The sequence below is a fragment of the Centrocercus urophasianus genome, unplaced genomic scaffold (genome assembly GCF_019232065.1).
Source record: "Centrocercus urophasianus isolate 14NV4802_14NV808 unplaced genomic scaffold, USGS_Curo_1.0 seq_18, whole genome shotgun sequence".
NCBI lineage: Eukaryota > Metazoa > Chordata > Aves > Galliformes > Phasianidae > Centrocercus > Centrocercus urophasianus.
Window position 1 is genome coordinate 26985174 of NW_024884733.1, and position 22749 is coordinate 27007922.

The following is a 22749-nucleotide window of genomic DNA, read 5'->3' on the forward strand; positions in this document are numbered from 1 at the left end:
CCAGCCCTCCTCCCGCCGGACCACAGCTCCCGGCATGCCCCGCGCGGGAGCACCGCCGGCCTGGCCGCCCGCCGCCGCAGCGCCCTCTGGGAGCTGTAGTCCCTCGCGCGCCCCTCGCGGCTAAGCACCGGCGGGCCGCTCCTCGGCCGGCCGCGCCACGGGGCTCACCGCGCGGTAAGCGGCGGGCCCCATCCTGCCCGTCAGCCGGAGCAGAGACTCAGCAGAGAGCCGCTGTACCGGCCGCCGCCCCGCCCCCAAGGTACGGCGGCCGCGAAGGGCCGCGGCGCTGCGGCGGCGCGAGCGGGGAAGCGTCGATCACCCCTCTAGGCGCCGGCGGGGGGAGAAAGGCGAGCGCGGGCAGGTGAGGGGGGCGAAGCGAAGCGGAACGGCGGCGGCGGCCGCGCGTATTCTCGGGCAGAGTCGGGGGCAGCGGCGAGCGCGGGGCGGGCCGGGGCCGCGCGGTGCCGATGCTCGGGCCGGCTGGGAACGGCCCCGCCGTGAGTGCGGCGCGGGGAGGTCCGAGCGGATGTCATGAAGTGGCGCGCGGTGTGACGGAGCGCGGCTACGCGCCGTTCTGCTTCGCGCGTCCTTTAGGAAATGTCGGCCGGCCGCGCGCCTGCAGCTGGAAGGTCCCGTGCGGCCTCCCGGCCTTCCCGCCGGCGTTTACGCGTGGGTCGCGCTCGCTGTCGTTGCACAAATTCCGTTTCTGTACTGAGAAAAAAAAAAAAAATTGAGGGCGGTCGTCATTCTTTAATTAATAAACGGTGTAGTCGCATTGAGAGGCTACTCAGCCTTCAGCGCAGCTGCTGGGCTGCTCGTACGTACGGGGAAAACCCCAATGAACAGCCACTGAGCTGCCTGCAGCCCAGCACGGAATCACAGAATGGCCAGGGTTGGAAGGGACCTCAAAGATTCAGAATCTCCAGCCCCCCACCACACACAGGGCCACCAATCTACCCATCTAATACTAGACCAGGCTGCCCAGGGCCCCATCCAACCTGACCTCAAACACCTCCAGGGATGGACAGGGCATACACAGCCTCTGGGCAGCTGTTCCAGCACCTCACCACTCTCTGTAAAGAATTTCCCCCTGCACGCAGCAGGGAGCAGCAGCCCATGAGGATGGAATTCACCCCATCGCTGTCATCCAGCGTCCCACATAACTTCTGTGTGAGACAGCTCCAGTATAAACCAGCAGCTGTAGGTTTGTAATGGGTTGCACTGTGCCCAGTGGGCTCAGATCTGTATTCACCAGTTTGGCCAGCAAGTCAGTGCTGCTCATCTGTGCAGCCTTTTCTTCCCTAAACAAAAAAAGTGGGAGTGGGAGAGGTGACAAATCAAGTCCCAACCTTTAACTGTCTCTTCTTTCCCCTACAAAAAAACCAGCTTAATTCACAGCTAATCAAACTTGGGTTTTGCCAACTGTTACTTCTCAAGAGCAGAAAGCCATCAGTGTTCCCACATGTTTGTGTGCTTCTTGTTGGGTCAAAAAATTCTTGATGAATTTTTATCAAATAATAGAATAACAAACAACATGTTAGAAAAGGCCTGGGCAATAAATAGTTGTGTTCCATGCCCTACCTGCAGTGCTCTGAACAGTGCTTTCACTTCTTCGGGCTCTGAAGACACTGACTCCCCAGCATCTTTACCCTCTCTTCACCGAGATACCAGCAGTAGGACTCATGCCATCAGCAGTTAAATTTCATTTACTGAAAACACGCTCACAGTGGAAAGAAGTAATAATGCTTGTGTCTTCATCTGCTTTTGATCCCAGTTCGATGGAGAACAACACAGGGAAAGGTAGATGCAGCTCAAGATTCTCTGTTTAAAATAAGGAGGGTATGTATAACATCAATAAATTACACTCAGCAATTTAGAGCTAGTAAATACACACATCCTTTCACACAATTTAAGCACTTTTCTACAAGAATGATCTGCACAGCAGTGCCTTTCACCCCCATTTTACCTCTCTCACTTTTGTAATACAGTTAAACTGCTGCAAAAAAAAAAAAACAACTCCACAATTCAATCAGAAGATTGCCTGTTTGCACCACAGGTGGTATTTAGAAGGGATGTAAACTACACATGGATTTGATGGCAGTATTCTGCTCATCTTCTAGCAAGTAAATTCTGTTCAGAATTATGTCATTGCACACATTGTTGGTAACTATTTTCTGCCATGTGCACACACAGCAAAACATGTTCTGTGTCTGTCAGTTCCTCCCACATACACACACTGTGGCTTAGGAAAGTCTTGATTAGAAATCTAAAGCTAATGCAGTTTCTCATGCCAAGGCATGCTTGTTGATGCTCTGAATCTGACAGCAGAAAGAGATACTTCTTGTATTCTTCTCAATGGAAAAGAATAGTGTCTGTTCTGTTCAGTGAAATACAGCTCTTCATTGCACTGCAAACTGGAATGAGCATACACACACACTAGCACAGTTTACATGCCCTGGATCAGTTTGTTGTGCAATGGAGAGTTGTTGGAGAACATTATATTTTATTTAGCTTTGTATGGTAATTTTACTAGTGTGTGTTTGGAATTAAGTGTTATTATTATTTATTCATGGAACATGTGATTGCCTCTCAGCAACCTTATTACTGTTTCTGGTCACGTGCAGGCAGTGATACTGCACCCTGCGTTCTCTGTGCCGTGGATACATTTATATTTTTGTTTTTACAGTAGCAGAATTTAATGTCTTGCAAGACAGCGATGGCTTTTCCTCTAGAATTTGAATATGGAGGCCACAGGGACAGATGAAGTGGAAAAGATCAAATCAAAGTTTATGTCAGCATGGAACAACATGAAATACAGTAAGTGAAATGGTGTTTGGCCAAATCCCATCCCCACTGGATGGAAGGAGTTTTCCCCAAGCAACCTAATGTTGTGATGAAGCATGGTTAGTTAATACTACAGGAAAATTGATGGTCTTGCACTTCCACTGATCATATGTAGAACCTATTGTATGTTATTGTAGGGGATGGAAACCCCACCAAATCAAACCACACAATAATGAACTCCCAGTCAAAAGAAAGCAACTTGAACTCAGCTTTAGCACCTCTGTATCTCAACAGTTTCTGCACAGTAGCACAATTGCATTAGCATTCAAGTATTCATGTGTGGATAGCCATTAAGTTTGAGACAGAACACTCACCTCTGCTTTGTAATATTACCCATTTTTGTGCATTTACTCTATACTTCTCTTTTGGGGCTTACCTTCGGCTTAATCAAATGCTACTAGCAATGTCTTACGGAAGTAATTCACTCACAATTCACTCACAGATTTGCATTTGTTCTGCATTTATTTCAGGTTGGGTATTGAAAACAAAAACTTACTTCAGTAGAAACTCTCCAGTCTTTCTGCTGGGAAAATGTTACCACTTCAAATCTGATGGTATGTAGACATCACATAACACATTTCAGTCTTACTTGGCAAGATCACTGTATATATTTTTAATCCTCTCTGAGGATTCTTCTTTCATGATCACTGAATTCAAAATGTGAACGCGAAAAGCTTAGAAAATTTATATTCAAAATATGTTGAACACCACCACTAATGCAACCCATCCTAACCTGCTTCATCTGCATTTTGCTGTGAAGTCTTGTTCTTTCTCCAGATTACACTTCATTTACCTATCAAACTGGCATTTTCTAAAAAAAAGCATAGTGACAATTCTCATATGAAGAGTGACACCAAAACCTTCATTATCATTTTCCAGAATGCAGTTTTCAAAGTTGTTTTTTCCTGAGTGTCTCTATTCGACTACTTACGTTTAAGTGAATTAAGCAGTTGTTTCCTCGCAGAAGCAATTTCATTGACACTTGTTGGCTCTTATTCTTTTTTTTCAGCCAGCACACTTCTCATGTATTTGCTGTGCAATTTTCCCTCCTTGTATTTGAAGCAACTGTTGCTTTTTCCAACTTTTGCCCTATCTTCCTAATTGCATTGCTGTATATTGTATTTTCATCACAGTAACAGAAGCCCCGTTACCACCTTACAACTTAAACTGTGCTTTGCTTTACAGAATCTGGTGAACTCTCTACAGAGGGATCCAACTTCGATAAAATCAACACAGAGATTTCAGGAAACGTGGAGGAGTTTCGTAAAGATTTCATCTCTAGGATATGGCTGACCTACCGAGAGGAATTTCCTCAGATAAAGGGGTCTGCACTCACAACAGACTGTGGCTGGGGCTGCACGCTCAGAACTGGTCAGATGTTGCTGGCTCAAGGCCTCATGCTTCATTTCCTTGGTAGAGGTAAGTTACAAGCAAGGAGCTCTGTATTTGGTGTGATTAAGCACAGGCATTTTGGTGGGAGCACAGAAGTCTCCATACAGCCAGAATTTGAAGTTCCAGCTAGTTTTGGTTCTGGACTTCTTTTCCTTGATACTAGAATTTGTTACGTTGTGGCAGAGCATTGCTCTAGCTGATCTGCTCTTCCATTTCTGAAAAGGAGAGTAGCAAGGTGTAGCAATTGAAGAAAGCAATACAGTGGGAAAGGTGTTACAACAAAGGTGTGATGATGGGAGGACTGGCATGATAGAGAGGTGCTATAAGGAAAGGGAAGAAGATTACTCACTTGTATCAGAAGATGCTAGGCGTGCAGAAAGAGGCTTCACCTAGAAAAGATCTCCAACCAGAGATTCTCCCCCAGTCACAGTCAGTCCTTAAATGAGGTCTAAATGAGGAGCCAGGTTCCACCCCTCCAGTCACACAGCTGAATTGCCCTCACCTGTGCTCCCAGGACTGACTTTCCCCAGGTGCTCAATCAGTGCTTCAGGCTGTGACACAACAGTTCCCATACACAGGGTTTGTCAAAGAAAGACGTTGGAAACTGGAAGTGAAATACAAGCAAAAATTGTGATCCCATACCTGTGTATTGCTACTAGCCATGTAAATGTCCAATTCTCTTGAATCTTCCTCGTTTCTCGAACTGGAGATGTGGAAATGAGTTCCTCAGCCCATAGCTGTGGGCTATAGCAAAAGTGATGTTCTTTTATCAGTTTTTAAGTTGTACATTATTCAATTTCTTCTAGTATTAATATATTGAGTTAATAGAAGGATTTTAATCTAACTTCCATAGATCATTCTTTGTGTTGAAATTTTCACTAGCTCATTTCCTCCCTTTCCCCATGTACTTCTCTTTTTTTTCTCCCCTCCTCGTCTATCTCAGAATACTCTTTCAATCACAGCTGTTTGAAAGAACTAGCTTTAGGAGACTTGGAACACTTTCTGCTTTCAAAGGCTGAGCATGCATTCCAGCCCCATTCTTCTAAGCTGAGCCTTGTCCTGCCCAAGGCTATTTCTGGACCTTGCAGTTACCCACCTTGTCTTTTCATCCTCTTTTCCTCAATCCCTTTCATAATCTACCAGACTGCCCCTTTCAAAGAACTGTTCCTGTCCTCTCACACCACTGTTTGTTGCCAAAATGATCCAAGAGAAGGGCCTGAAGCCATTGAGGTGCATTAGTTAGGATACAAGTTTTTGTTGACGAGGCTATTCGGTAGTCCTCAGGAATATTTTAGTAGCAGATAGTTCTGAAAGCCTGTGTTGATCATGCTTTGTACTTACTATGCAAATATGATGTAAGCTGTGAGCACAGTCCCAAGCCGGCTGCATCACAAAGTTGTCTTTCTTGGCAGTGACATCACTGAAATGTCAGCTTGCCTTACTGAGTGTCCTTTTGCTGAAGATATTTTAAGTCATAAAACATACATTAACATTATTCCTTTCAACTGGTTGCAAATGTGAAAATATTTGAAAATCTTGTATTGAGAAATACAAATCCCTTAAATATAACTTTTTTTCTATACATACATTTTAAAAAATGCAAACCAAAATGTGAGTGGGGCTACCTGGGAGCATGGGTTGTGACGGCTCATTCTGAAATAGCTCAAAATAAAAAAGCCCCAGGTTTATGCTTTTCAAGTCAATGGTTACAAAGAATTCCTTGCACTGTCCCCAGAGAGTCTCTGTTTAGAAAGTGATATGGCGATTGCAGAGTGCCATATTTCTGGGGCAGTCCAAATGTGTACAAAAGTGGAAGTGGTCTGGAACAGACCATGTATGGTCTTGCAATATTTGTGACCGTATGGAGCCCTAAGTTGGATTTTGGAATTAAAATGCAATTGTCTCTGTGCTTCCTTTTTGTTTCTTAGACTTTTACATGGATACGTCAGCAAGAATTAAAAGGAGGGCTGCAGTTCTTGCTCTCTGAATTTGAAAGGATTCTTCTTGCTGCTGTAATGGCAGCCTTGCTGAAATGTGTCTTGTTGGACAAAAGCGCCTCGCAGAATGAATCACAGAATGGCCAGGGTTGGAAGGGACCTCAAGGATCATGAATCTCCAACCCCTCCCCACAGGCAGGGCCACCAACCTCCACATTTCACAGCAGCCCACGCTGCCCAGGCCCCATCCAACCTGGCCTTGAACACCTCCAGGGATGGACGGGGCATCACAGCCTCTCTGGCAGCCTCATCCATAGCATTTTTTCCCTCCTGGCACACAGCAGCCTGCCCACCGCCTTCTGGGGCGCTCACTGAAGATTTCAGAATGGTTTTTGATGTAACAGTAAGGTCGCTGTTGTAGAGATTTCCTCACATCCTCTGTGTTGCAAATAGTTGTTCAGACTTGTGGGAGAGACTTTCAGTCATCTGACAAGGGAAGCATTACTGCTCTCTAGATGTGCTGAACCACCATGATGTTATTAATAGGAACGAGACAGGAAAGATGCATTGTTAGAGAAACCTCTTACTAGAAATGCACACTGCAGATGCTGTGCTAAACATTTAAATGCGTTTGCCTTGTAGTCCAGGTAAACCTGGGAATTGACACATTCATTAACTAAAGAAATGCGGCGTATTTTTCTGCCAGTCTGCTTTGATGCTGCACCAAGAAGCAGCATTCGTTTTTACATGAGAATTTCCCCAGTCTTGCCTGTTTTTTTAATGTCCGACAAACCATTATAATAAAAATCAGGGTTTGAAACTTCTTCTTTGACGTGAATGAAACTGTTCAGATGGTATTTGGTAGCTAATTTCTGTATTTAAAATATGTGAGACTGTTCTGTGCCTTGTAATCAGGTCAGTCTTTTATATGTTAGCTAAGTGGGATCACACAATCTGACCTGTGATCTCAGCATAAATTGCTTGCCAACACTTCTGATAGCTGTATTTCTTTCCTCCCATCTTCTAGCAGAAGATAAAAGCAAATCTTGTTGCATTTCAGTTCTTTGTTTACATTTTAGCACTGCTGGCATCTTGTTGTATGAAGTACACATTGTTGGTCTGGAGAACCTGTGGGGAGAAAGGAGGGTGCTCTGCTGATTATACCAAGAAGTGAACAGTAAGCCTAACGTGCATCTTCAAATTCCCCCTGCAGCCTGGGTCTGGCCAGATGCCTTGGACATTGAAAATTCAGATTCTGAATCCTGGACAGCCCACACAGTTAAGAAGCTGACAGCATCTTTGGAAGCATCGCTTACAGCAGAAAGAGAGCCCAAGATCCTGTCAAACCACCAGGAGAGAATAAGGAGAAACTGTGGCGATGGTGAAATGAGAAATGAAGTTTATCACAGAAAAATAATTTCTTGGTTTGGCGACTCTCCGTTGGCAGCTTTCGGCTTACATCAGCTAATAGAATATGGAAAGAAGTCTGGGAAAATTGCTGGAGATTGGTACGGGCCTGCAGTTGTTGCACACATTTTAAGGTAAAATCTGGTTATTCTTTGTTGTTACAGTGCTGTGCACGTTATGGGAGAAGCATTTTTGAGCACCATGAGATTACTTCGGCTTAATTGAACATCTCACTGATCATTATTGGCTTCACAAAATGTCCGTATCAGCAGCAATTGGAGAACTTTTTTCAGAGGCAGGAGTGCAAATAGCAGCAGGTGCAGGAAGTAAATTCAGCACTGCTGTTTGGTCTTAATTCACAACAAGCCTGTGTTCCTGTTTTCCTGTCCATTGGGCAGTAGGAGTCCCAAGGTCTCTCCCAAACCCAGGCTTTTAAGTAGAGCTTCATTTTAAGTAGAGCTTCATTGAGTGAAATGTTCTAAAAACTAACCACTCTTTCAACCTTGGAACATGCATAACATTATAGATTTTTTTTTTATACTGTAACCTGGGGGCTGTAATGTACTGATAGTGTAATGAAATGTCAGAGCTAAAATTGATGTTTTCAGCATTTCTTTGCACATATCAAATTCTTGTGAAACTGTAAATGTATGGGACTATTAATATTATAATTATATCACAGTAAAAGTAAAGGGTCTGTGACATTCAGTGTGGCTTAAAAAAAAAGTGGAAAGTCAAATTTCTCCATGCTGTGGTGCCTTTCTCTACCATTTCTTTGAATATTACAGATTTTTTTTTATAATCTACGTTTATGTTATTAGATACCAGTTCACCTATAAACTACATCACTAATAAGGCACTGAAGCAGAAGAAGTCAAAGTCTGTGTGTTTCTCCATATGTCGCTGAACAGTTTTGCTATTCAGTATAGAAGCAGACTCACCTCAGGTGAAACCTGCCCAGAAATGCTCTGGTGTGTGTGTGTGGGTTCATGCAAATACATGCAGTGATGTGACAGGTTAGCATTACTTACGTGTTTTCTTATGTGTTTTGAATTTTTTTCTTGGTAATAGAAACTGTCAGAATTCCTTTTGCTTGCTTTAAATTGCAGTTACGTATTTCCCTAGTATGTGGGGAAAAAACATCTGTTCCAGCATCCGTCTAACAAACTCAGCAGTGGTCTGAAGCAGCACCCAGGATTCCTTTCCCAGATCTCACTTCTCTTCTGGCAGTGCTTACAGTGCACAGCGCTCCCATCACTTGAGAGCAACTGTATTAAACAGTTCTTCAGGATATACTGTGGAATAAAGGGACAGTGAGCATTTAATGCAAGCATGTATTGGAAGCCAGAGGCCAATCTTGTATTTTGAAGAGTTTAGTTCCTTTACAAATGTTGTCCTTGAATAATAATCATGCTTCAGACTACTGACATATATTTGCTTCTTAGTTTCTAGCTGCGTTACTCTTATCCCTCTGAGGGCAGCCTAATGCTGCAATGATCTTTTAGAAAGTTTTGGCAAAACCCTGTAGCTTTTTATGAGCTGGCTTTTATTTCAGGAGGGAAAGGGTGCCGATGTGTGGCTACTTGTATGAACTGAGGTCAGCTAAGGAGATCTATCAAATAATCTCTTGCAAATAATCTCTTTGTCAGCAAATTTAGCCTTTATTATGCCAGTGCACATGACAGAAAAATGTTCTAAATGGAAAGGTGTTGGTTATTTGAATATGAATTTCACTGTAAGCTAATGTTGGGGTGTTTTTGTTGTGGGCTGTGTGTGTGTGATTTTCATTTTTTCCTCTAAGTAGAGAGGCAGTGCTGTCTCTGCTTGGAAGAAGCATTGCCTGGTACACTGGATCTGGGTTGCACTTGTATTGTTTGTGTGTTTTTGTTTGCTTTTTTTTTGTTTTGCTTTTTTGATTTCTGTTCTTAAAAATCTCCCTGCATCTGTATTGACCAGAAATAGAAGGCATCTTGAATTAAAAAAGAAAAAGCACCAACAGTCTTAAAAAACCCCGACGTGTTCCTAAAAATCAAACAGTATGTGTTTATTGAATGTTATTTTCATTATAACCTGAGATGATAGTTTTGTGTTTGTACTTAGAAAAGCTGTTGAAGAAGCAAGAGACCCTGAGCTGCAGGGAGTAACAGTCTATGTTGCTCAGGATTGTACAGGTAAATGCTGTGACTGTAGATTCTTGCTAACATTGTAGATGCTCTTTATGCCTTTCATAAGCTCTCGACAATAAAGCCCTAAAGGAAGAAAAAAACTCAACAATGGAGCCATATAAATGAGATTATGTAGACAAAGGAGTTCTTGATACGGGCAGATGTTTGCTCTTTTGAGACTCAGGCATCACAACTTGAAAGCCTCAAACATTGCTTGTGTGGTTTCTTACTAAGACAGTGAAATTCAGAATCCAGGAAGTCTGTCTGCCTGCAATTGCTTTGTATTTGGGGAGCCTGAGCACTTCTCTTATTAATCCTTTTTGTATTCTGCTTCAGTGTTTGAATAGTAGGCCACTAACAGCTTCTGAATCTACTTTCAAGATAAAATTATCTCATTTCAATTAGAGTAGCTTTGCTATTTACATTTTCTTTTCTTTTCCATCAAGGGTTTCTTTTTTAGCTATTTTTCTAGTAGGAAAACAAATGCTGAACCAGTACCTCAGAATAGGAAGAAGAGCTTTTTGCTTTGAGTTCAGAGATGCGAGGAGGATAGAGAGCCAGTCAGGGGTGCAGGTAGCCTTCCTTGTGCTGCAGCACGGCTCTTGGAGTCAGCAACAACAGGCAGAGCAGCTCAGGACTCTGGATGGTCAGGAGCAGAAAATGATGACAAAACAACCCCGAACACGGTGAAATGTTACACTAATGCATGTAGTCTTTCGAATGTAGGTTTTAGTGGCTGTGTTTAGCGGCCAGAAATGCTCCATAAGTCACGGCTGATGCTGGTAAGATGGAGAACAACAACCTTCCCTGATGGGAAATCAATCACACCAGTTTTAAACAGAAACTGGTTCATCGTGTGCCCTTACCTGACCTAAAATGACAGTGGAAACTTCTGTTTGTTTCTCATTTCTTTGCCCTGTGATGATTTTCCTGTCCCTCTTAATTTGGAGGGAATAAGCAGTAACTACATGAAGTATTTTCACTCATTTTCAGTGCCCGCTTTGTATTAACTTCTGGCAGTGAACATAAATATTTATTAAAATCAATTATTGATTATTATTATTACCAACACATTTATGATTCTGCTAGTGTAGTGTTTCAAGTTTTAAATTACCTTTCTCCTTTAAATTACCTTTCTCCTAAGCTCTTCCTTCTGCATTTTCCTGGCAGCGTGTCTTACTTCAGCAGCAGTTGACTGCTACAAAATATTGCTGAAAACAGGGAAGGATAACATTGTCAGGAAGGATAACAATGTCAGGAGTTGCTCAGGAGCTGTGTTTCAGGAGGACAGTGATATTTTCAAAGGGCTGCAGTTACACTTTGTCAGCCCCAGTGATGTCATTCTGTAGGTGTGCCTGAAAAGCTGTGTCTTACATACCGATGTTTTTGTGTCTCCTTTCAGTCTACAGTTCAGATGTTATTGACAGACAGTGTTCTTTTATGGATTCTGGAGAAACAGACACAAAAGCTGTAATTATATTAGTTCCAGTGAGACTCGGTGGAGAAAGAACAAACATGGACTACTTAGAGTTTGTAAAGGTATGAAATGAGAGTTCAATCATTTTTCAAATCGGAGCACTAGGAGACTTCACGATGGCAATCTTCTACCTATTAAATGTGTGGTGGTGATTTTACAGTTGAAGGTTGTAAAGTTTGACTTTACAGATTTTAAATTTCCCTATTACAAGATGAGACGTAATTGCAGAGCACTTGATGTCCCTTGGTAAAGCAGTGAAAACTGTTCTACTCCTGAAGCAGCTATCTGAAAAGACATTAACGCAGTGGCACAAATTATAAATGATAATTTAGTTACATATGCTGCCAAAGTTGTGCTATAATAAGTATCAGCCAGCATTTTAAAACACAAACATAGCAAATACCTTATTCTGTTTCTTGTTTCCTTAAATGCCAAATGCCTTAAGGTTGTTTCCTGTCCTTCCCTTTTCATTTTCTCCACCTTGAGAGAGGGGATAGAATTTTTTGACATTAGACATTACTTCAACTACTGCTTCACTGTCTGGCCAGTGGGATGAATCCTTCTGAGTGCAGTGATGCAAAAGTAGCAATTGGTTACCACAAATTGAAATGAACTGGAAGAAAAGTGAATCTTAAGGAGAAAGCAGAGAGGAGAAGAAAGTCTCTGGCAACCTGGTTTTTTTTTTAGTGGAAGCTCCACTTACAGTGTTAACACTTGAAGATGGATGGTAATACAATGGGCAGTCCCCACTGAGCACAAGAATATTCATCTTAGTGAGGAGATTCTTCTCTTTGCCCTTCTGCTTTATCTTTCTCCATGATGCAGTAGGAAATGCTGTCTTCTAAGTATTAGAACAAGAATTAAAGTTGCACACTCTCGAATCATTTACAAAACGTGAGAGTTGGCCTTTTCTGCTGCATCATCCATGTGTTCTGACTCACATTTCTACAACATTTCAGGAAATTGTGGCACAGAGGCAAAAAGAAGCCTTTCATTTCAGTGATGATCTACCAAATAGCTTTGCTTTCCCGATTCCTTTTCTTTCCAAGCGGTTTGGGAAAAGTTTTAGTTCATTTGTGCTTAATTCTGACACAGTTAAGCTGAACATGTGATGTACAACAACCTCACTTTACTTCCAGCATCAAGTGCAAAAGTGCCTTTGGATCAGTCATGTCCAGGAAAATGCATGGGCCTTTCCTTTGTAAGCTAACAAACAGTTGCTTTTGCAACTTCCATAAGGTTTTCTCAGCTAAAGGAAAGTGACTCCAACTCTTTTATGTTGGCTTTTATGACTGATGGGTGTCTGTAGCCAGTCCTACCCTGCAGAGGCTTTCTCAGTTTAGCTATCGAAATCGCTTTTTTTGCCAGAATGAAATATGTTTGCTTGGCACTGACTTTCCAAGCACAGGCACATTTAGGTTTGCTTAGCAGCATCAGCCTCACTGAGGAGAGGTCTGTGCTGCCTCACCAGGAGCGGCGCTGCCTCTCACAGTTGCTGATAATGGGGACTGTGATAAGAGGGCTTTCAATTGAGTCTATCAGTCACCCCAGTCTCTCTCTTGGCTGCTCGCTGAACAGTGACTGAATTTCTTGGGGTCTGGATTAAAGTTAAAAATGCAGATTTTAGAATGTAGTACCAGAGGTAATTTTTACAAAGGGTTTTATATTTATGGATGAAAATTGATAAATATTTCATAATTCAGTTTCACAAGAAAATGTCCATAGATTAAACAGTTATTCATTACTCTAAATAGCTTTGCTCTCCTCCTGTTTCACTGGCAGAGGATGTGTCGTTGTCAGCTGATGCAGCCTTTCCTTCTCCTCTGCCTAAACCTACTGTAACCTTAAGTATCAGGGAACATTTTCTCAAAAAGCCTTCTCATTTATATTTTAAATAAGCATTTTCTCTCAGGCTGGATAAACTACATTGAAGCTGACTTTGTTAGTGTCTCAAGTTAGGCATACAACAATTTTTGTCATGTTCCGTTACTTTATCATTGTCTGAGTAAGGAAAAATTTATCTCAACAAGAAGCCTTGGCCTTAATAGAACAGGAAATATCAATCACTTTGTTGAGAGAAATTCTCCCAGCTTGGACAATGATAATGTAATGGTTATAATTTTAATGGGTGATATCCTAGAGGAGAGGATATGGGTATGATTGCCAGCTAATGGAGATTTCCTTTTAGCTCAGATGGTTCTCTTCTGGATTGCTGTCCCACTTCAGGCCAGCATCCAAGCGGTGAACCCAAGGTTTGTGCAGTGCCACCAGAAAGCCACCATGATTTACTGATTTTTAAAGGCTGCTCACTCTTCAGAGTATTTAATGGTCTTGGGCTTCGATTGTGTTAGAACAGTTGGGCTCCATTTCCAAAGCACGCAGTGTTGGCAAAATGCAGCTCCTGCTGGAGCTGATGGGGAGCAAATGGAGAGCTGTGTTCAGCCAAGACTGGATGCACACAATCCCCCAATGAGCCCCACAGAGAAACAGAACCTTGTGAGAGGACCTCCACGCTGACTTACTTTGCTTTGTAGGTACTTATCTTAATAACCCAGGTTGGATTGGGAACTCTCAGGAGATGTGCAGGATGACATAGCCAGGAAAGTAATTCCTAATGTCAAGTACCTGGGGAGTTTGGGGGTGAAGAAGAGAAAAAACAGTGATCTGCCTAAAAACAGTACAGGAAGATAAAAGATTTTGATTCCATTTGCTCCTTTTTCTGTTTAGCACTGTCCTAATTATTTAATGTTCTGCTTGTAGGGTATTTTAAGCCTTGAGTATTGTGTTGGTATTATTGGTGGCAAACCCAAGCAGTCGTATTACTTTGCTGGATTTCAAGGTTAGTACTTTAATACGTTATGACTCTTCAGTATTTTTCTTTAAGAGTTAGAAAGTTAATGTAGGGCCAGTGGGAAATAGCATGATTAAAATAGCAAAACGAGTACCTTATTAATTCATCATATCCACCAAAGTCCATTCATTTGTCATTCGCCTCATATAGTAATTGGATCCTGTAAAATGTACATTTAATTTCCCTTGTTGCATAAACAAGGCATAATTTATCTGTTTCACCAAACTTCAGGAGCTTTGCCATTCCTATCTGGCAGTTCTTATTTACGTATTTACTTTTGTTTAAGTGCTGGTAGCTGATGCTCAGATGACAAGCAATATATTCTTCCTGTCAGGATGAAGCAGCGCAATACATTTTTCATATGCAAACTCCAGAATATAATTGTATGTTTGTAAAAGTAATTTTATCACCAAAAATTAAATGACAGTCTCATCACTTTATAAAAATTCTGCTTATACAAGCATGTTTGATTATGCAAAAGTTAATCTGTCCTGCAAAAACCTATGCTTCAGTCAATGAATATCAGCCTGGCAAGCAGTTACTTGCTGGTGTTTTTTTCTGCTGTTCTGCATAGAAATTGGATTGTAAGCAGTGTAATAATAAGGTGTTTTTTGAATTACTTGTCTTCTGTTTTGTCCTTGCAGATGACAGTTTGATTTACATGGATCCTCATTACTGCCAATCTTTTGTAGATGTCAGCATAAAGGATTTCCCTCTTGAGGTACTATGGATATAGACCTGGCACTGTTTTCTTCCCATATGAATCAAACACTAATTATTTAGAGATGTTCTAGCTAGCTGCATCTTTATGGTTTTACAGTTACGAGTTATTTATCGAAGGTCTGCCCTCCTTTATAGGCCTATAATCAACAGAAATGACCAGAGGTTAAAAACGCCATATGAGGTTTTAATTTTTACATCGTTAACTTACATCTTTTTATTTTTAAGGATTGGAAAAAACTCAAAACTAGATGACTGCTTTACTTACGTATTTTTTCTGTTGGAGAAAAGGACCAACATTTGGAGATCTCAAACCCGATTAACTTGGATATACACTGGGTTCATTCCTTTTTGGTTGTGTTTTCATAATTTTATTGTGTTGGAAATTCAAGCTGCCAAGTGCCCATGGTCAGTTTGGAAACAGAGTTTCTTCTTTAATGAGTTTTATTATTTTTAATCAAGCTGTCTGAAGGTGTTGGTACTGGGGTTGCTCTTTCTTTCCCTCCCAGCCCTTTTTAGGCCGTGACTTTCTTGGTGCCAGTAGGTGCAGTGTGTCTGTGCCTGGGTGTTACAAACCATGTTCTTTATTTTACAGTACTGTTTTCCCTTTTCTTTAACTTCTTTCCAAATAACTTGCATTGAAAATAGATAGAGCTTCAAGGAGGTTATTAAAGGACTCCATTTACAAGCACCATGGGAAAACATTATCAGCTGCAGAAGTTCAATAGCCACAGTACTCACAGTGAAAGCACTCAGTGCCATCTGCACAAACTCTCCTTGATCTTGGTCTGTCCGACTTCCTCGTGAGCTCCCAGGCTCCTCAAAGCAGCTCCTATCAATCTGGAAATGCATGTTGGGTGCATGCACTGCTTAGGACAGCATCCAGGCTTCTGGAACAGAGCTGGTTATTAGTGCTAATTCCTCACACCACTGTGTTCTGCACTGAAGCACTCCTAAAGTGGAAATGCAGCTTCAGAAAAAACCAGCTGCATTTAAATAAGGAATAAAGGTGCATACGTATGCCTGTCACCCCCTGAAATACTCTCACTTCACATTGGATTCTTGAAGGTTTGCAGTAAAGGCCTGCAAAAGTGGAAGTTTGCCTTAAGTAGCTCTTGAACTCACAGCTCAAAAACAGAATAGGTGTTCTTAAATTGGCTTGGTACACTGAGAATGCAAGTCAAATGGTGTATAATGAAGTTATATGGCTTCTGGTTTATATAGCAGCTAGGAGTTAACTTCAGCTGAGAGGGGACAATTGAATGAGTGTCAGTGTTCTAATTACTATCATGAAAAGAAATACCTGCTAACATACCAGTTCCAAGGAGGTAATATTTGGAAATAGATCACAATACCTTAATCACAACACCATTAAAAAGTATTAAGTATTTAGGGAAAGAAATTACATGTATCAAAGGGCTAATGTTAAATCCTAGGGCTGACTTAAAGCAAACCTATTTTTCAGTATGAGTGCTTAGCAAGATGCTGAAAGTGGCATGGCTTGCCAGGTGGAATTCTAGGGACCTCTGGAAGGTTAGAGGGTTCTGAATTCAGGAAGGGAACATGGTTGCTATTTTAGTGTCAGCCAAATGTATCGGAAAATATCTCTAAGAATGATACAAGTTTCTGCCTGGGATATCTTTGGATTTTCCCTGTCCAGGTATTTGAAGGGAGAGTTGCTGAGTCCTGGCTCTCCACCTATTTTGCTGCTGCTTTGTGGCAGCAGCCAGCGATTATAACCAAGATCTTTGCCCCTTAGTGCTCATAACTGCTGTAAAACACAGCGCCTTCTCTGAAGATTTTACACTTTAATTGGGTAAGGCAGACAAAAGGTGGGGAGAGCGCAGGGATGTGGAGCTGAAGTGACTTCCTTAAGGTCGCTCCGCAGCTCAGCGGCCAGCCTACAAAGCATACACATCTTTTTGTCTTCTGTTCCCGTGACTAATTCTGCACATTATGCTGCAGGCTGGCATGAATATGAATTTCCAAATAATAAGAAGGTTTTCAAATGTATTTTGAAGGCACGCAGGCTGCCAGCTTGGCTTGATCGCGCTGTAATGCTTTTCTGCAGACGGAAAATATATTGCAATTTAATGCTTAGTGCATTTAATAGCATTATATCTTTGTCCAGAAATGTCAAAAGTAAACAGAAATTGCTTTCTTAGTGTGGATAGTTGCTTGTTAGATTTATCTGTAGGGAGTATTTTCAAAATTGACAAATTGTCCAGAATAAGTTGGAAATCAATCCACTCTGTATTGGCTTCCAGAATCCATTTGTTTGGAGGAGTGGAAAAAAAATGCCTACCCACTTCTCTTTGTTGTGTGGTGATTTGTGTAGCATTAAGAATACTGCCCTGAACAGTGCAGCACAACTGCAGGCAGAATGTTGGTGGTGAAATGTGAGATCTAAGGCAGAATAAATACGTGAAGCATTTATGGATTTGGTGACTCAGGAAGGAAGATTCGGAAGATTCAGCCTTCAATTTCTGCTTTTGAAACCTGAATTGGGGGAAAAAAAAAGAAAAAAAAAAAGAGTCCAGGATGAATATTAATTCTAATCTTTGCTTAGATTGTTTTTTTTTTTGTTTTTTGGGTTTTTTTTTTAGCAGAGGTTGAATAGAAACAGCTCTCAGGTTTGTAAAAGCAACTAAGCAGCAGCACCCACCCCTGTGTAACACGCTGTCAGATGCTCTCACACCAGGTAACCGGTGCTGCTGTCTGCTGTAGATTGACTTTGCCTAGCAAAAAAAAAATATTAAAACTACAAGATGGGTTTCTAGCCTAGGGACTGCTTGACGTTGTCTGTCAGGGGTTGCTGTTGCTGCAGTCGAATTGCATTGTAGCAGCTGTGACTCTGTGCAGAGGAGCCGTGCTGGTGCTGCTAGCGGAGCCCCGGCGTTGCGGTGTCAGCCCCGCGCTGCCCAGCGCCGTGCCACAGCAGCTCGTATTGAACCGTGCAAGGACACAGAGCACAATATGCCCTGGGGGATGCTGATCCCCGTCAGAAGTTGTGACCAAACCTGCGTTTAGGTCGGGCGGTCGCTGTGTTGCAGCGCCGTGCGGACGCCGTGCTGTTAGCTGCAGTGCCGAGCTGTGCCCGCCCTGTCGGCGCGGGAGCCGGGGCTGCTGCTCCGCTGCCGGCGTGAATCCACAGCCTAACTTGTGCTTTACCAAAAGCACAGCTCCTGTGATCGGTGAGCACACAGCACCGTCAGGGTAAATGGCAGATGGGTGTCTGTTCTCTCAGATACTGCCAAAGAAAGAAGAGTGGCGAGGGTGCTTTGGGCTTGTTTGTTTTATCTTCTCTGCCACGGCTGCTGATAGCATCAGCTCCCAGGGCTGTCACATCATCATCTGTCATGGAAAGAGATTTTGCATTAAGAAAAAATATGTATTTATAAAGCAGAGCGTGCTTTTCTTTGGTTGTTTGGGGTTTTTTTTTCCTACTTGTGGATTACTGTAATGCAGGGTTTTTTTGTGTGTGTGTGGTTTTGATTTTTCTTAACCCATTTCATTTACCAAAGGAAAATAGAAGAGGTTGGATTATGCCATTATGTCGCTTTTATAGAGGCTGGGGGAGGGAAGGGGCAATGGGCGGTGGTAGTAAAGCAGTAATTGTGAGATAGTGCACAAGCTGTTACTGATTCAATTTGCAGAAAAACATTCACCTCCTCTGCCTTGGGAACGTTCATAAAGCACTGCTCAAGCTGCGATAGATGTCAAACTGCCACGGTGCCACCAGCAACTTTGGCGAATGCAGCATCACTGCAAGGGGCTTTGCACACGTAAAGCCTGTGGAGAGGGGCAGAATTACTGGCATGTTGGGGGGCAAGAAATAACTTTAAGGATTTGCTGGGTTTTAACACATAGGTACAGGGGATTGTGTGTTAAGGCTGTTCATTAAGGCAGAAAAAGTGAACGTTTGGGTCTGTGCTATCCTGAACCTTAACAATCTATCTGATGGTTTTTAATCTTGCACGTTGCAGTCATTCCACTGTCCTTCTCCCAAAAAGATGTCATTCAAAAAAATGGATCCGAGCTGTACGATAGGATTTTACTGTAGAACTGTGCAGGACTTTGAGAAGGCTTCTGAGGAAATAACAAAGGTGGGTGTCGGAGCTGCAGCCCTCAGCCCAACTGCGCGTGTGCTGCGTGCGGGTAAGGCAGAGAACCAAGCAGGAATCATTCTTTTCTCGGTATTTACTGCTGCTTTCACAATCGGAGAGATCTAGATTGGTTTTCATTCCATCTGTTTTCACCGGTACGTGAAGCTGGGGGTGATGGGCGTCGGTGCTGCCGGGCGGCGCCGCGAGGTGGCGCTATTGAAGTGAGAATATTGCCGAGCTGCCCCGCGCCCCGCGGCGCCTTCCGAAAGGCACCGAAATCCCTCGGGAGGAATTTTTTTTAAATGGAAGTGTTTGATCGGGTCAAAATTGTGTGTTATTTCTTGTTAGCCTAAGTGCTGTTTCTGATTGCATTGAAATGTAAAGCGGCGCCTTTGTAATTCGGTGACAATGTTTTGAAGTCAGGTATCACCCAGTAAATGTGTCTGCTGAGTCCTTCCACTTGGACAGCACAGGTGGAGGTTTACTTAGGTCCAAAGGTAATCGACCTTTTTTTGTCTTGATTATTCCAGCGTATGAATGCTTGACTAATCTGTTGTATTAACGGCGGTAGCAAATAACAGTGTTCTGTGATGTAAAAAAAGGATTCCAGAGCAGCAGAACTGTTCATGATATTAATGTTCTAACCATAGCAGTTACCACATCCACACAAAGAATGAATGTTCGTGCAGCATTCTGATTGCCTTGTTAGGTGGCATTAGCATTACAGTTAAAACAGCATTTTAAACTTCATATTCGGTAGATTTTAATGATGTTGAAGTTGTTTCTTTTGATTCTTACTCAGAGAGGTAAAAAATTTCATTACAAAATCACTTGCATTGGAAGTTCTGCTTTTCTTTCTCCTCTTTCCTTTTGAGTTCGGGATGAAGCACTTTTGTTTCCCTGCACATAAACTGTGAAAACAGTCACGGCTCACAGCTGAGACTTAAATCTGTGCAAGCTGTTTTCCTCATACTTTGGATATCCCTCTAATGTTAATGACATTATTTTGTATCAGTGTATTTCAGACACAGCAGTTTGGTAATACAGGAAAGTTGAGATACAAATGCCATCTGAAAAACATTCGGTGGTCTTTCAGTCCTTCACATGCTTTGTTTTTTCCTGCTCTTCTGCATTTCCTCTTGCAATTTGAGCACTGTAACTCCCAAACTGTTGGCACAGTGCGCTCAGTTTGCTGTGTGCAGCCGAGGTTAACAAACTCAGATTCTTGCTGCATTTGTGGCTAATAAGAGATGGGAGAAAAGGTCTTGCTTATATTGCCTGAGGATAAACCTTATGTGCCATGTACTTGGGCACAGAGAAATAAAGGCACTGAAATCAGGGGCCCAAATTGAGAAAGTGGTGAAAATCCATTCAAGTTGCCCTTTGTTTCTGTACTTGCCAGTTACTTAGCTGCTGTAGTTTAGTTTGGAATTAAATAGCTGGTAGATTGAGGGACAAGAAAATGCATCCAGACTTGAACAGTGAAATAGCAAAAATATTGATGGTTATCAAAGCACTGTAGAAATCCCATCACAGTGGCATTTGAAGAACTTGCAAGTAAAATAGACCTATCCACTGCTATTCCCCTGTTAGAGAATTGTTGCAGCAATTACAGCCCTGGGTCCCACACGTGCTTACTTTGTACCACATAAGGCATGCCTGCAAAACAGAGCAGGAGCCATTTTTCTTGAGTTTGGCCGCCACTGTCTTTGCCAAAGGCAGATTCAGCTGCAATAAGAATGTCCTACAGCTGGGTTCCTTGTTTTTCCGTATTATAAACCAACCCCAGCTACAGATCTCCAGAACGGCTGGTGTGAAGTGCTGTTAGAAATGAGAACTTTGCAAAATGTACTCTTTGGTGCCTTTTCAAAGTCACGAAATACATACTTTGGCACAGTTTTCTGTTATAAAATAAATAAAACCCAAATATCTGACTTTACCTGTGGGCTCCTATCTGGCTGTGTGGTCTCATAAGACTTACAAATGCTTTGTTTCCTGACCGACTTTTTTCCTTTCTTCTGCAAATACTCATCTGTTACTCCTCCTTTGCTTTTGCTTGTTACTCAGCGTATGCTTTTGCCACATCTCCTTGCCCTTTCCCCAGCTTTCACCTTAGAACAGCCAGTGGCCGTTATAATAAATAGAATGAAGTGGAAAGTTTTGAACGACAGTAAAGAGGAAGGAATCAGAGTGGCTTTTTCACTATCACAAGAAGAAGAAATGGAAGGAAATGTTTGTTTAAAAGGAGGAGGGGATGTTTAGCATGTGCAATGCGTGGTTCTAGTATGATAATTAAGATAATAAGAGATACGTTGTCCATTTCACAGCCATAATCAGATTAATGTAACTACTCACCGTATTTCTTCATTTCCGCCGTGACATCTTATATCTGGTGTTTTGCATTGTAGATGCTGAAATCTTCATCCAAGGAAAAATACCCCTTGTTTACTTTTGTGAAGGGTCATTCCAGAGACTATGACTTTGCTTCCAGTCCACTCCATGAAGAAAATGACCTTTTCTCTGAGGATGAAAAGAAAAGATTAAAGAGGTTTAGTACTGAGGAGTTTGTCTTGCTGTAAGGACATTTCCCACCAGGTGATTGGCAGCTGTCCAGGAGAACACTTGCCTTCAGAAAAAAAATAAAATAAAATGTGTCCTCCTCCTCCAACAAGGCAAGCCGTGCTGAAATTGGTCTATTTTCATAAAGAGGATAATGTTTTATATGTTAATAGTCTTCGAAATGTCATTTCCAAATGTACTAATTGCTGTGGTTCACCACTAGCTGGATGATGTGCAGGTTGCCTGGCGCTGGTGCACAAGGGTGGCACTGCTTAGAGCCAGCTCTGCTGACGTGTGCCTGGCTCCTGGTGCCACCTCCTAAAGAGCTGCTCCCAACCCTGCCCTGCAGCCCTCGCCTTCTTCCGTCTGGGACAGGTCCTGAGCAGAGCTCAGCGCTTTGGTTTTCTATGGCAGGCACCCAGCCCTGGGTTTTGGGACCGTGGTGCTGCGTGTGCTGAGGGCAGAGCTCTGAGCTGGGTCACGTTAAGCCCAAGTAGCAGTTAGTGCAGTACTTGTGAGTTACCTTTCGTACACCGCGCTGCTCAGATGGGAGTTTGATACAGCAGTCGTAATTGTCAGTTGCAATACTGGTATAATTATATAGGCTCAATTGTGAGTTAAGATACTATTTAGCAGTATGATTTTATAATGGCTTCTCATTAAGCTTGCTTTGGAACCTTAATATGAGGAGTGAAGATAAAGTATTACCTTGCCCCACAATTTTTAAAGGTTATACTATTAAATTAACTGCAACCAATCAAAGCAGCTGAGGACAATTACTAGAAGAGTGGTGTTTGTTTCCTGATCCAGCTATCGCAGTGCTGAGGCTCCTTTCCTACTGGTGCAGCTTCTAGATCGAAGCAAACAGGGCAGTGGGTGTTTAAAATTCCAGGTGTGATTATTTTTTTATATGTTGTTACTGTACAAATGATGACTTGATAGCGTGTGTTCTCAAACTGCAAACAAGTGTACATAAACAGGTTCATGTTTTAACAACGTAAATGCAGTATTTAAAATGTGTATTAATGCTGCTTAGAAAATAAAAAGGGTGTGAGATAGAAATGCGTGCGCCTTCCTCATTTGTATTAGAGCCTCTAAGAGTGAATATAATCCTGCATCTAAAAAAATACTGTAAGGTGTGAATACTGTGTTTATTTGCAATAAAGACAAATTTTATTGTTGCGTTGTAAACCAAATGTTAACCCATGCTAAGTGCCATTCAGGCACAGAAGGCACAAATGTTGTCTCTCCAAATAAGCAGCACATGTATTCATTAAAGCACCTTTTTGCC

General features: G+C 42.3%; 1 protein-coding gene across 5 annotated transcripts; it reads left to right on the top strand.

The window, feature by feature from the left end:
• Window positions 1-206: 206 nt before the first annotated feature.
• Window positions 207-22520, top strand: ATG4C (autophagy related 4C cysteine peptidase). 5 transcript variants are annotated; one of them, XM_042819673.1, is made up of 12 exons: window positions 308-361; window positions 1588-1839; window positions 2687-2817; window positions 3315-3398; window positions 4030-4263; window positions 7387-7714; window positions 9663-9751; window positions 11148-11284; window positions 13983-14061; window positions 14718-14794; window positions 18780-18899; window positions 21308-22520. In XM_042819673.1, exons 3-12 carry the CDS (start codon window positions 2742-2744, stop codon window positions 21476-21478), a joined length of 1395 nt encoding a protein of 464 aa, XP_042675607.1. In that variant the 5' UTR covers window positions 308-361; window positions 1588-1839; window positions 2687-2741; the 3' UTR covers window positions 21479-22520. The 5 variants fall into 5 exon arrangements, with proteins under 5 accessions (XP_042675609.1, XP_042675606.1, XP_042675610.1 ...); XM_042819674.1 differs by having other exon boundaries at window positions 1588-1800; XM_042819675.1 differs by lacking the exons at window positions 308-361; window positions 1588-1839 and adding an exon at window positions 207-259.
• The last annotated feature ends 229 nt before the right edge of the window (window positions 22521-22749 follow it).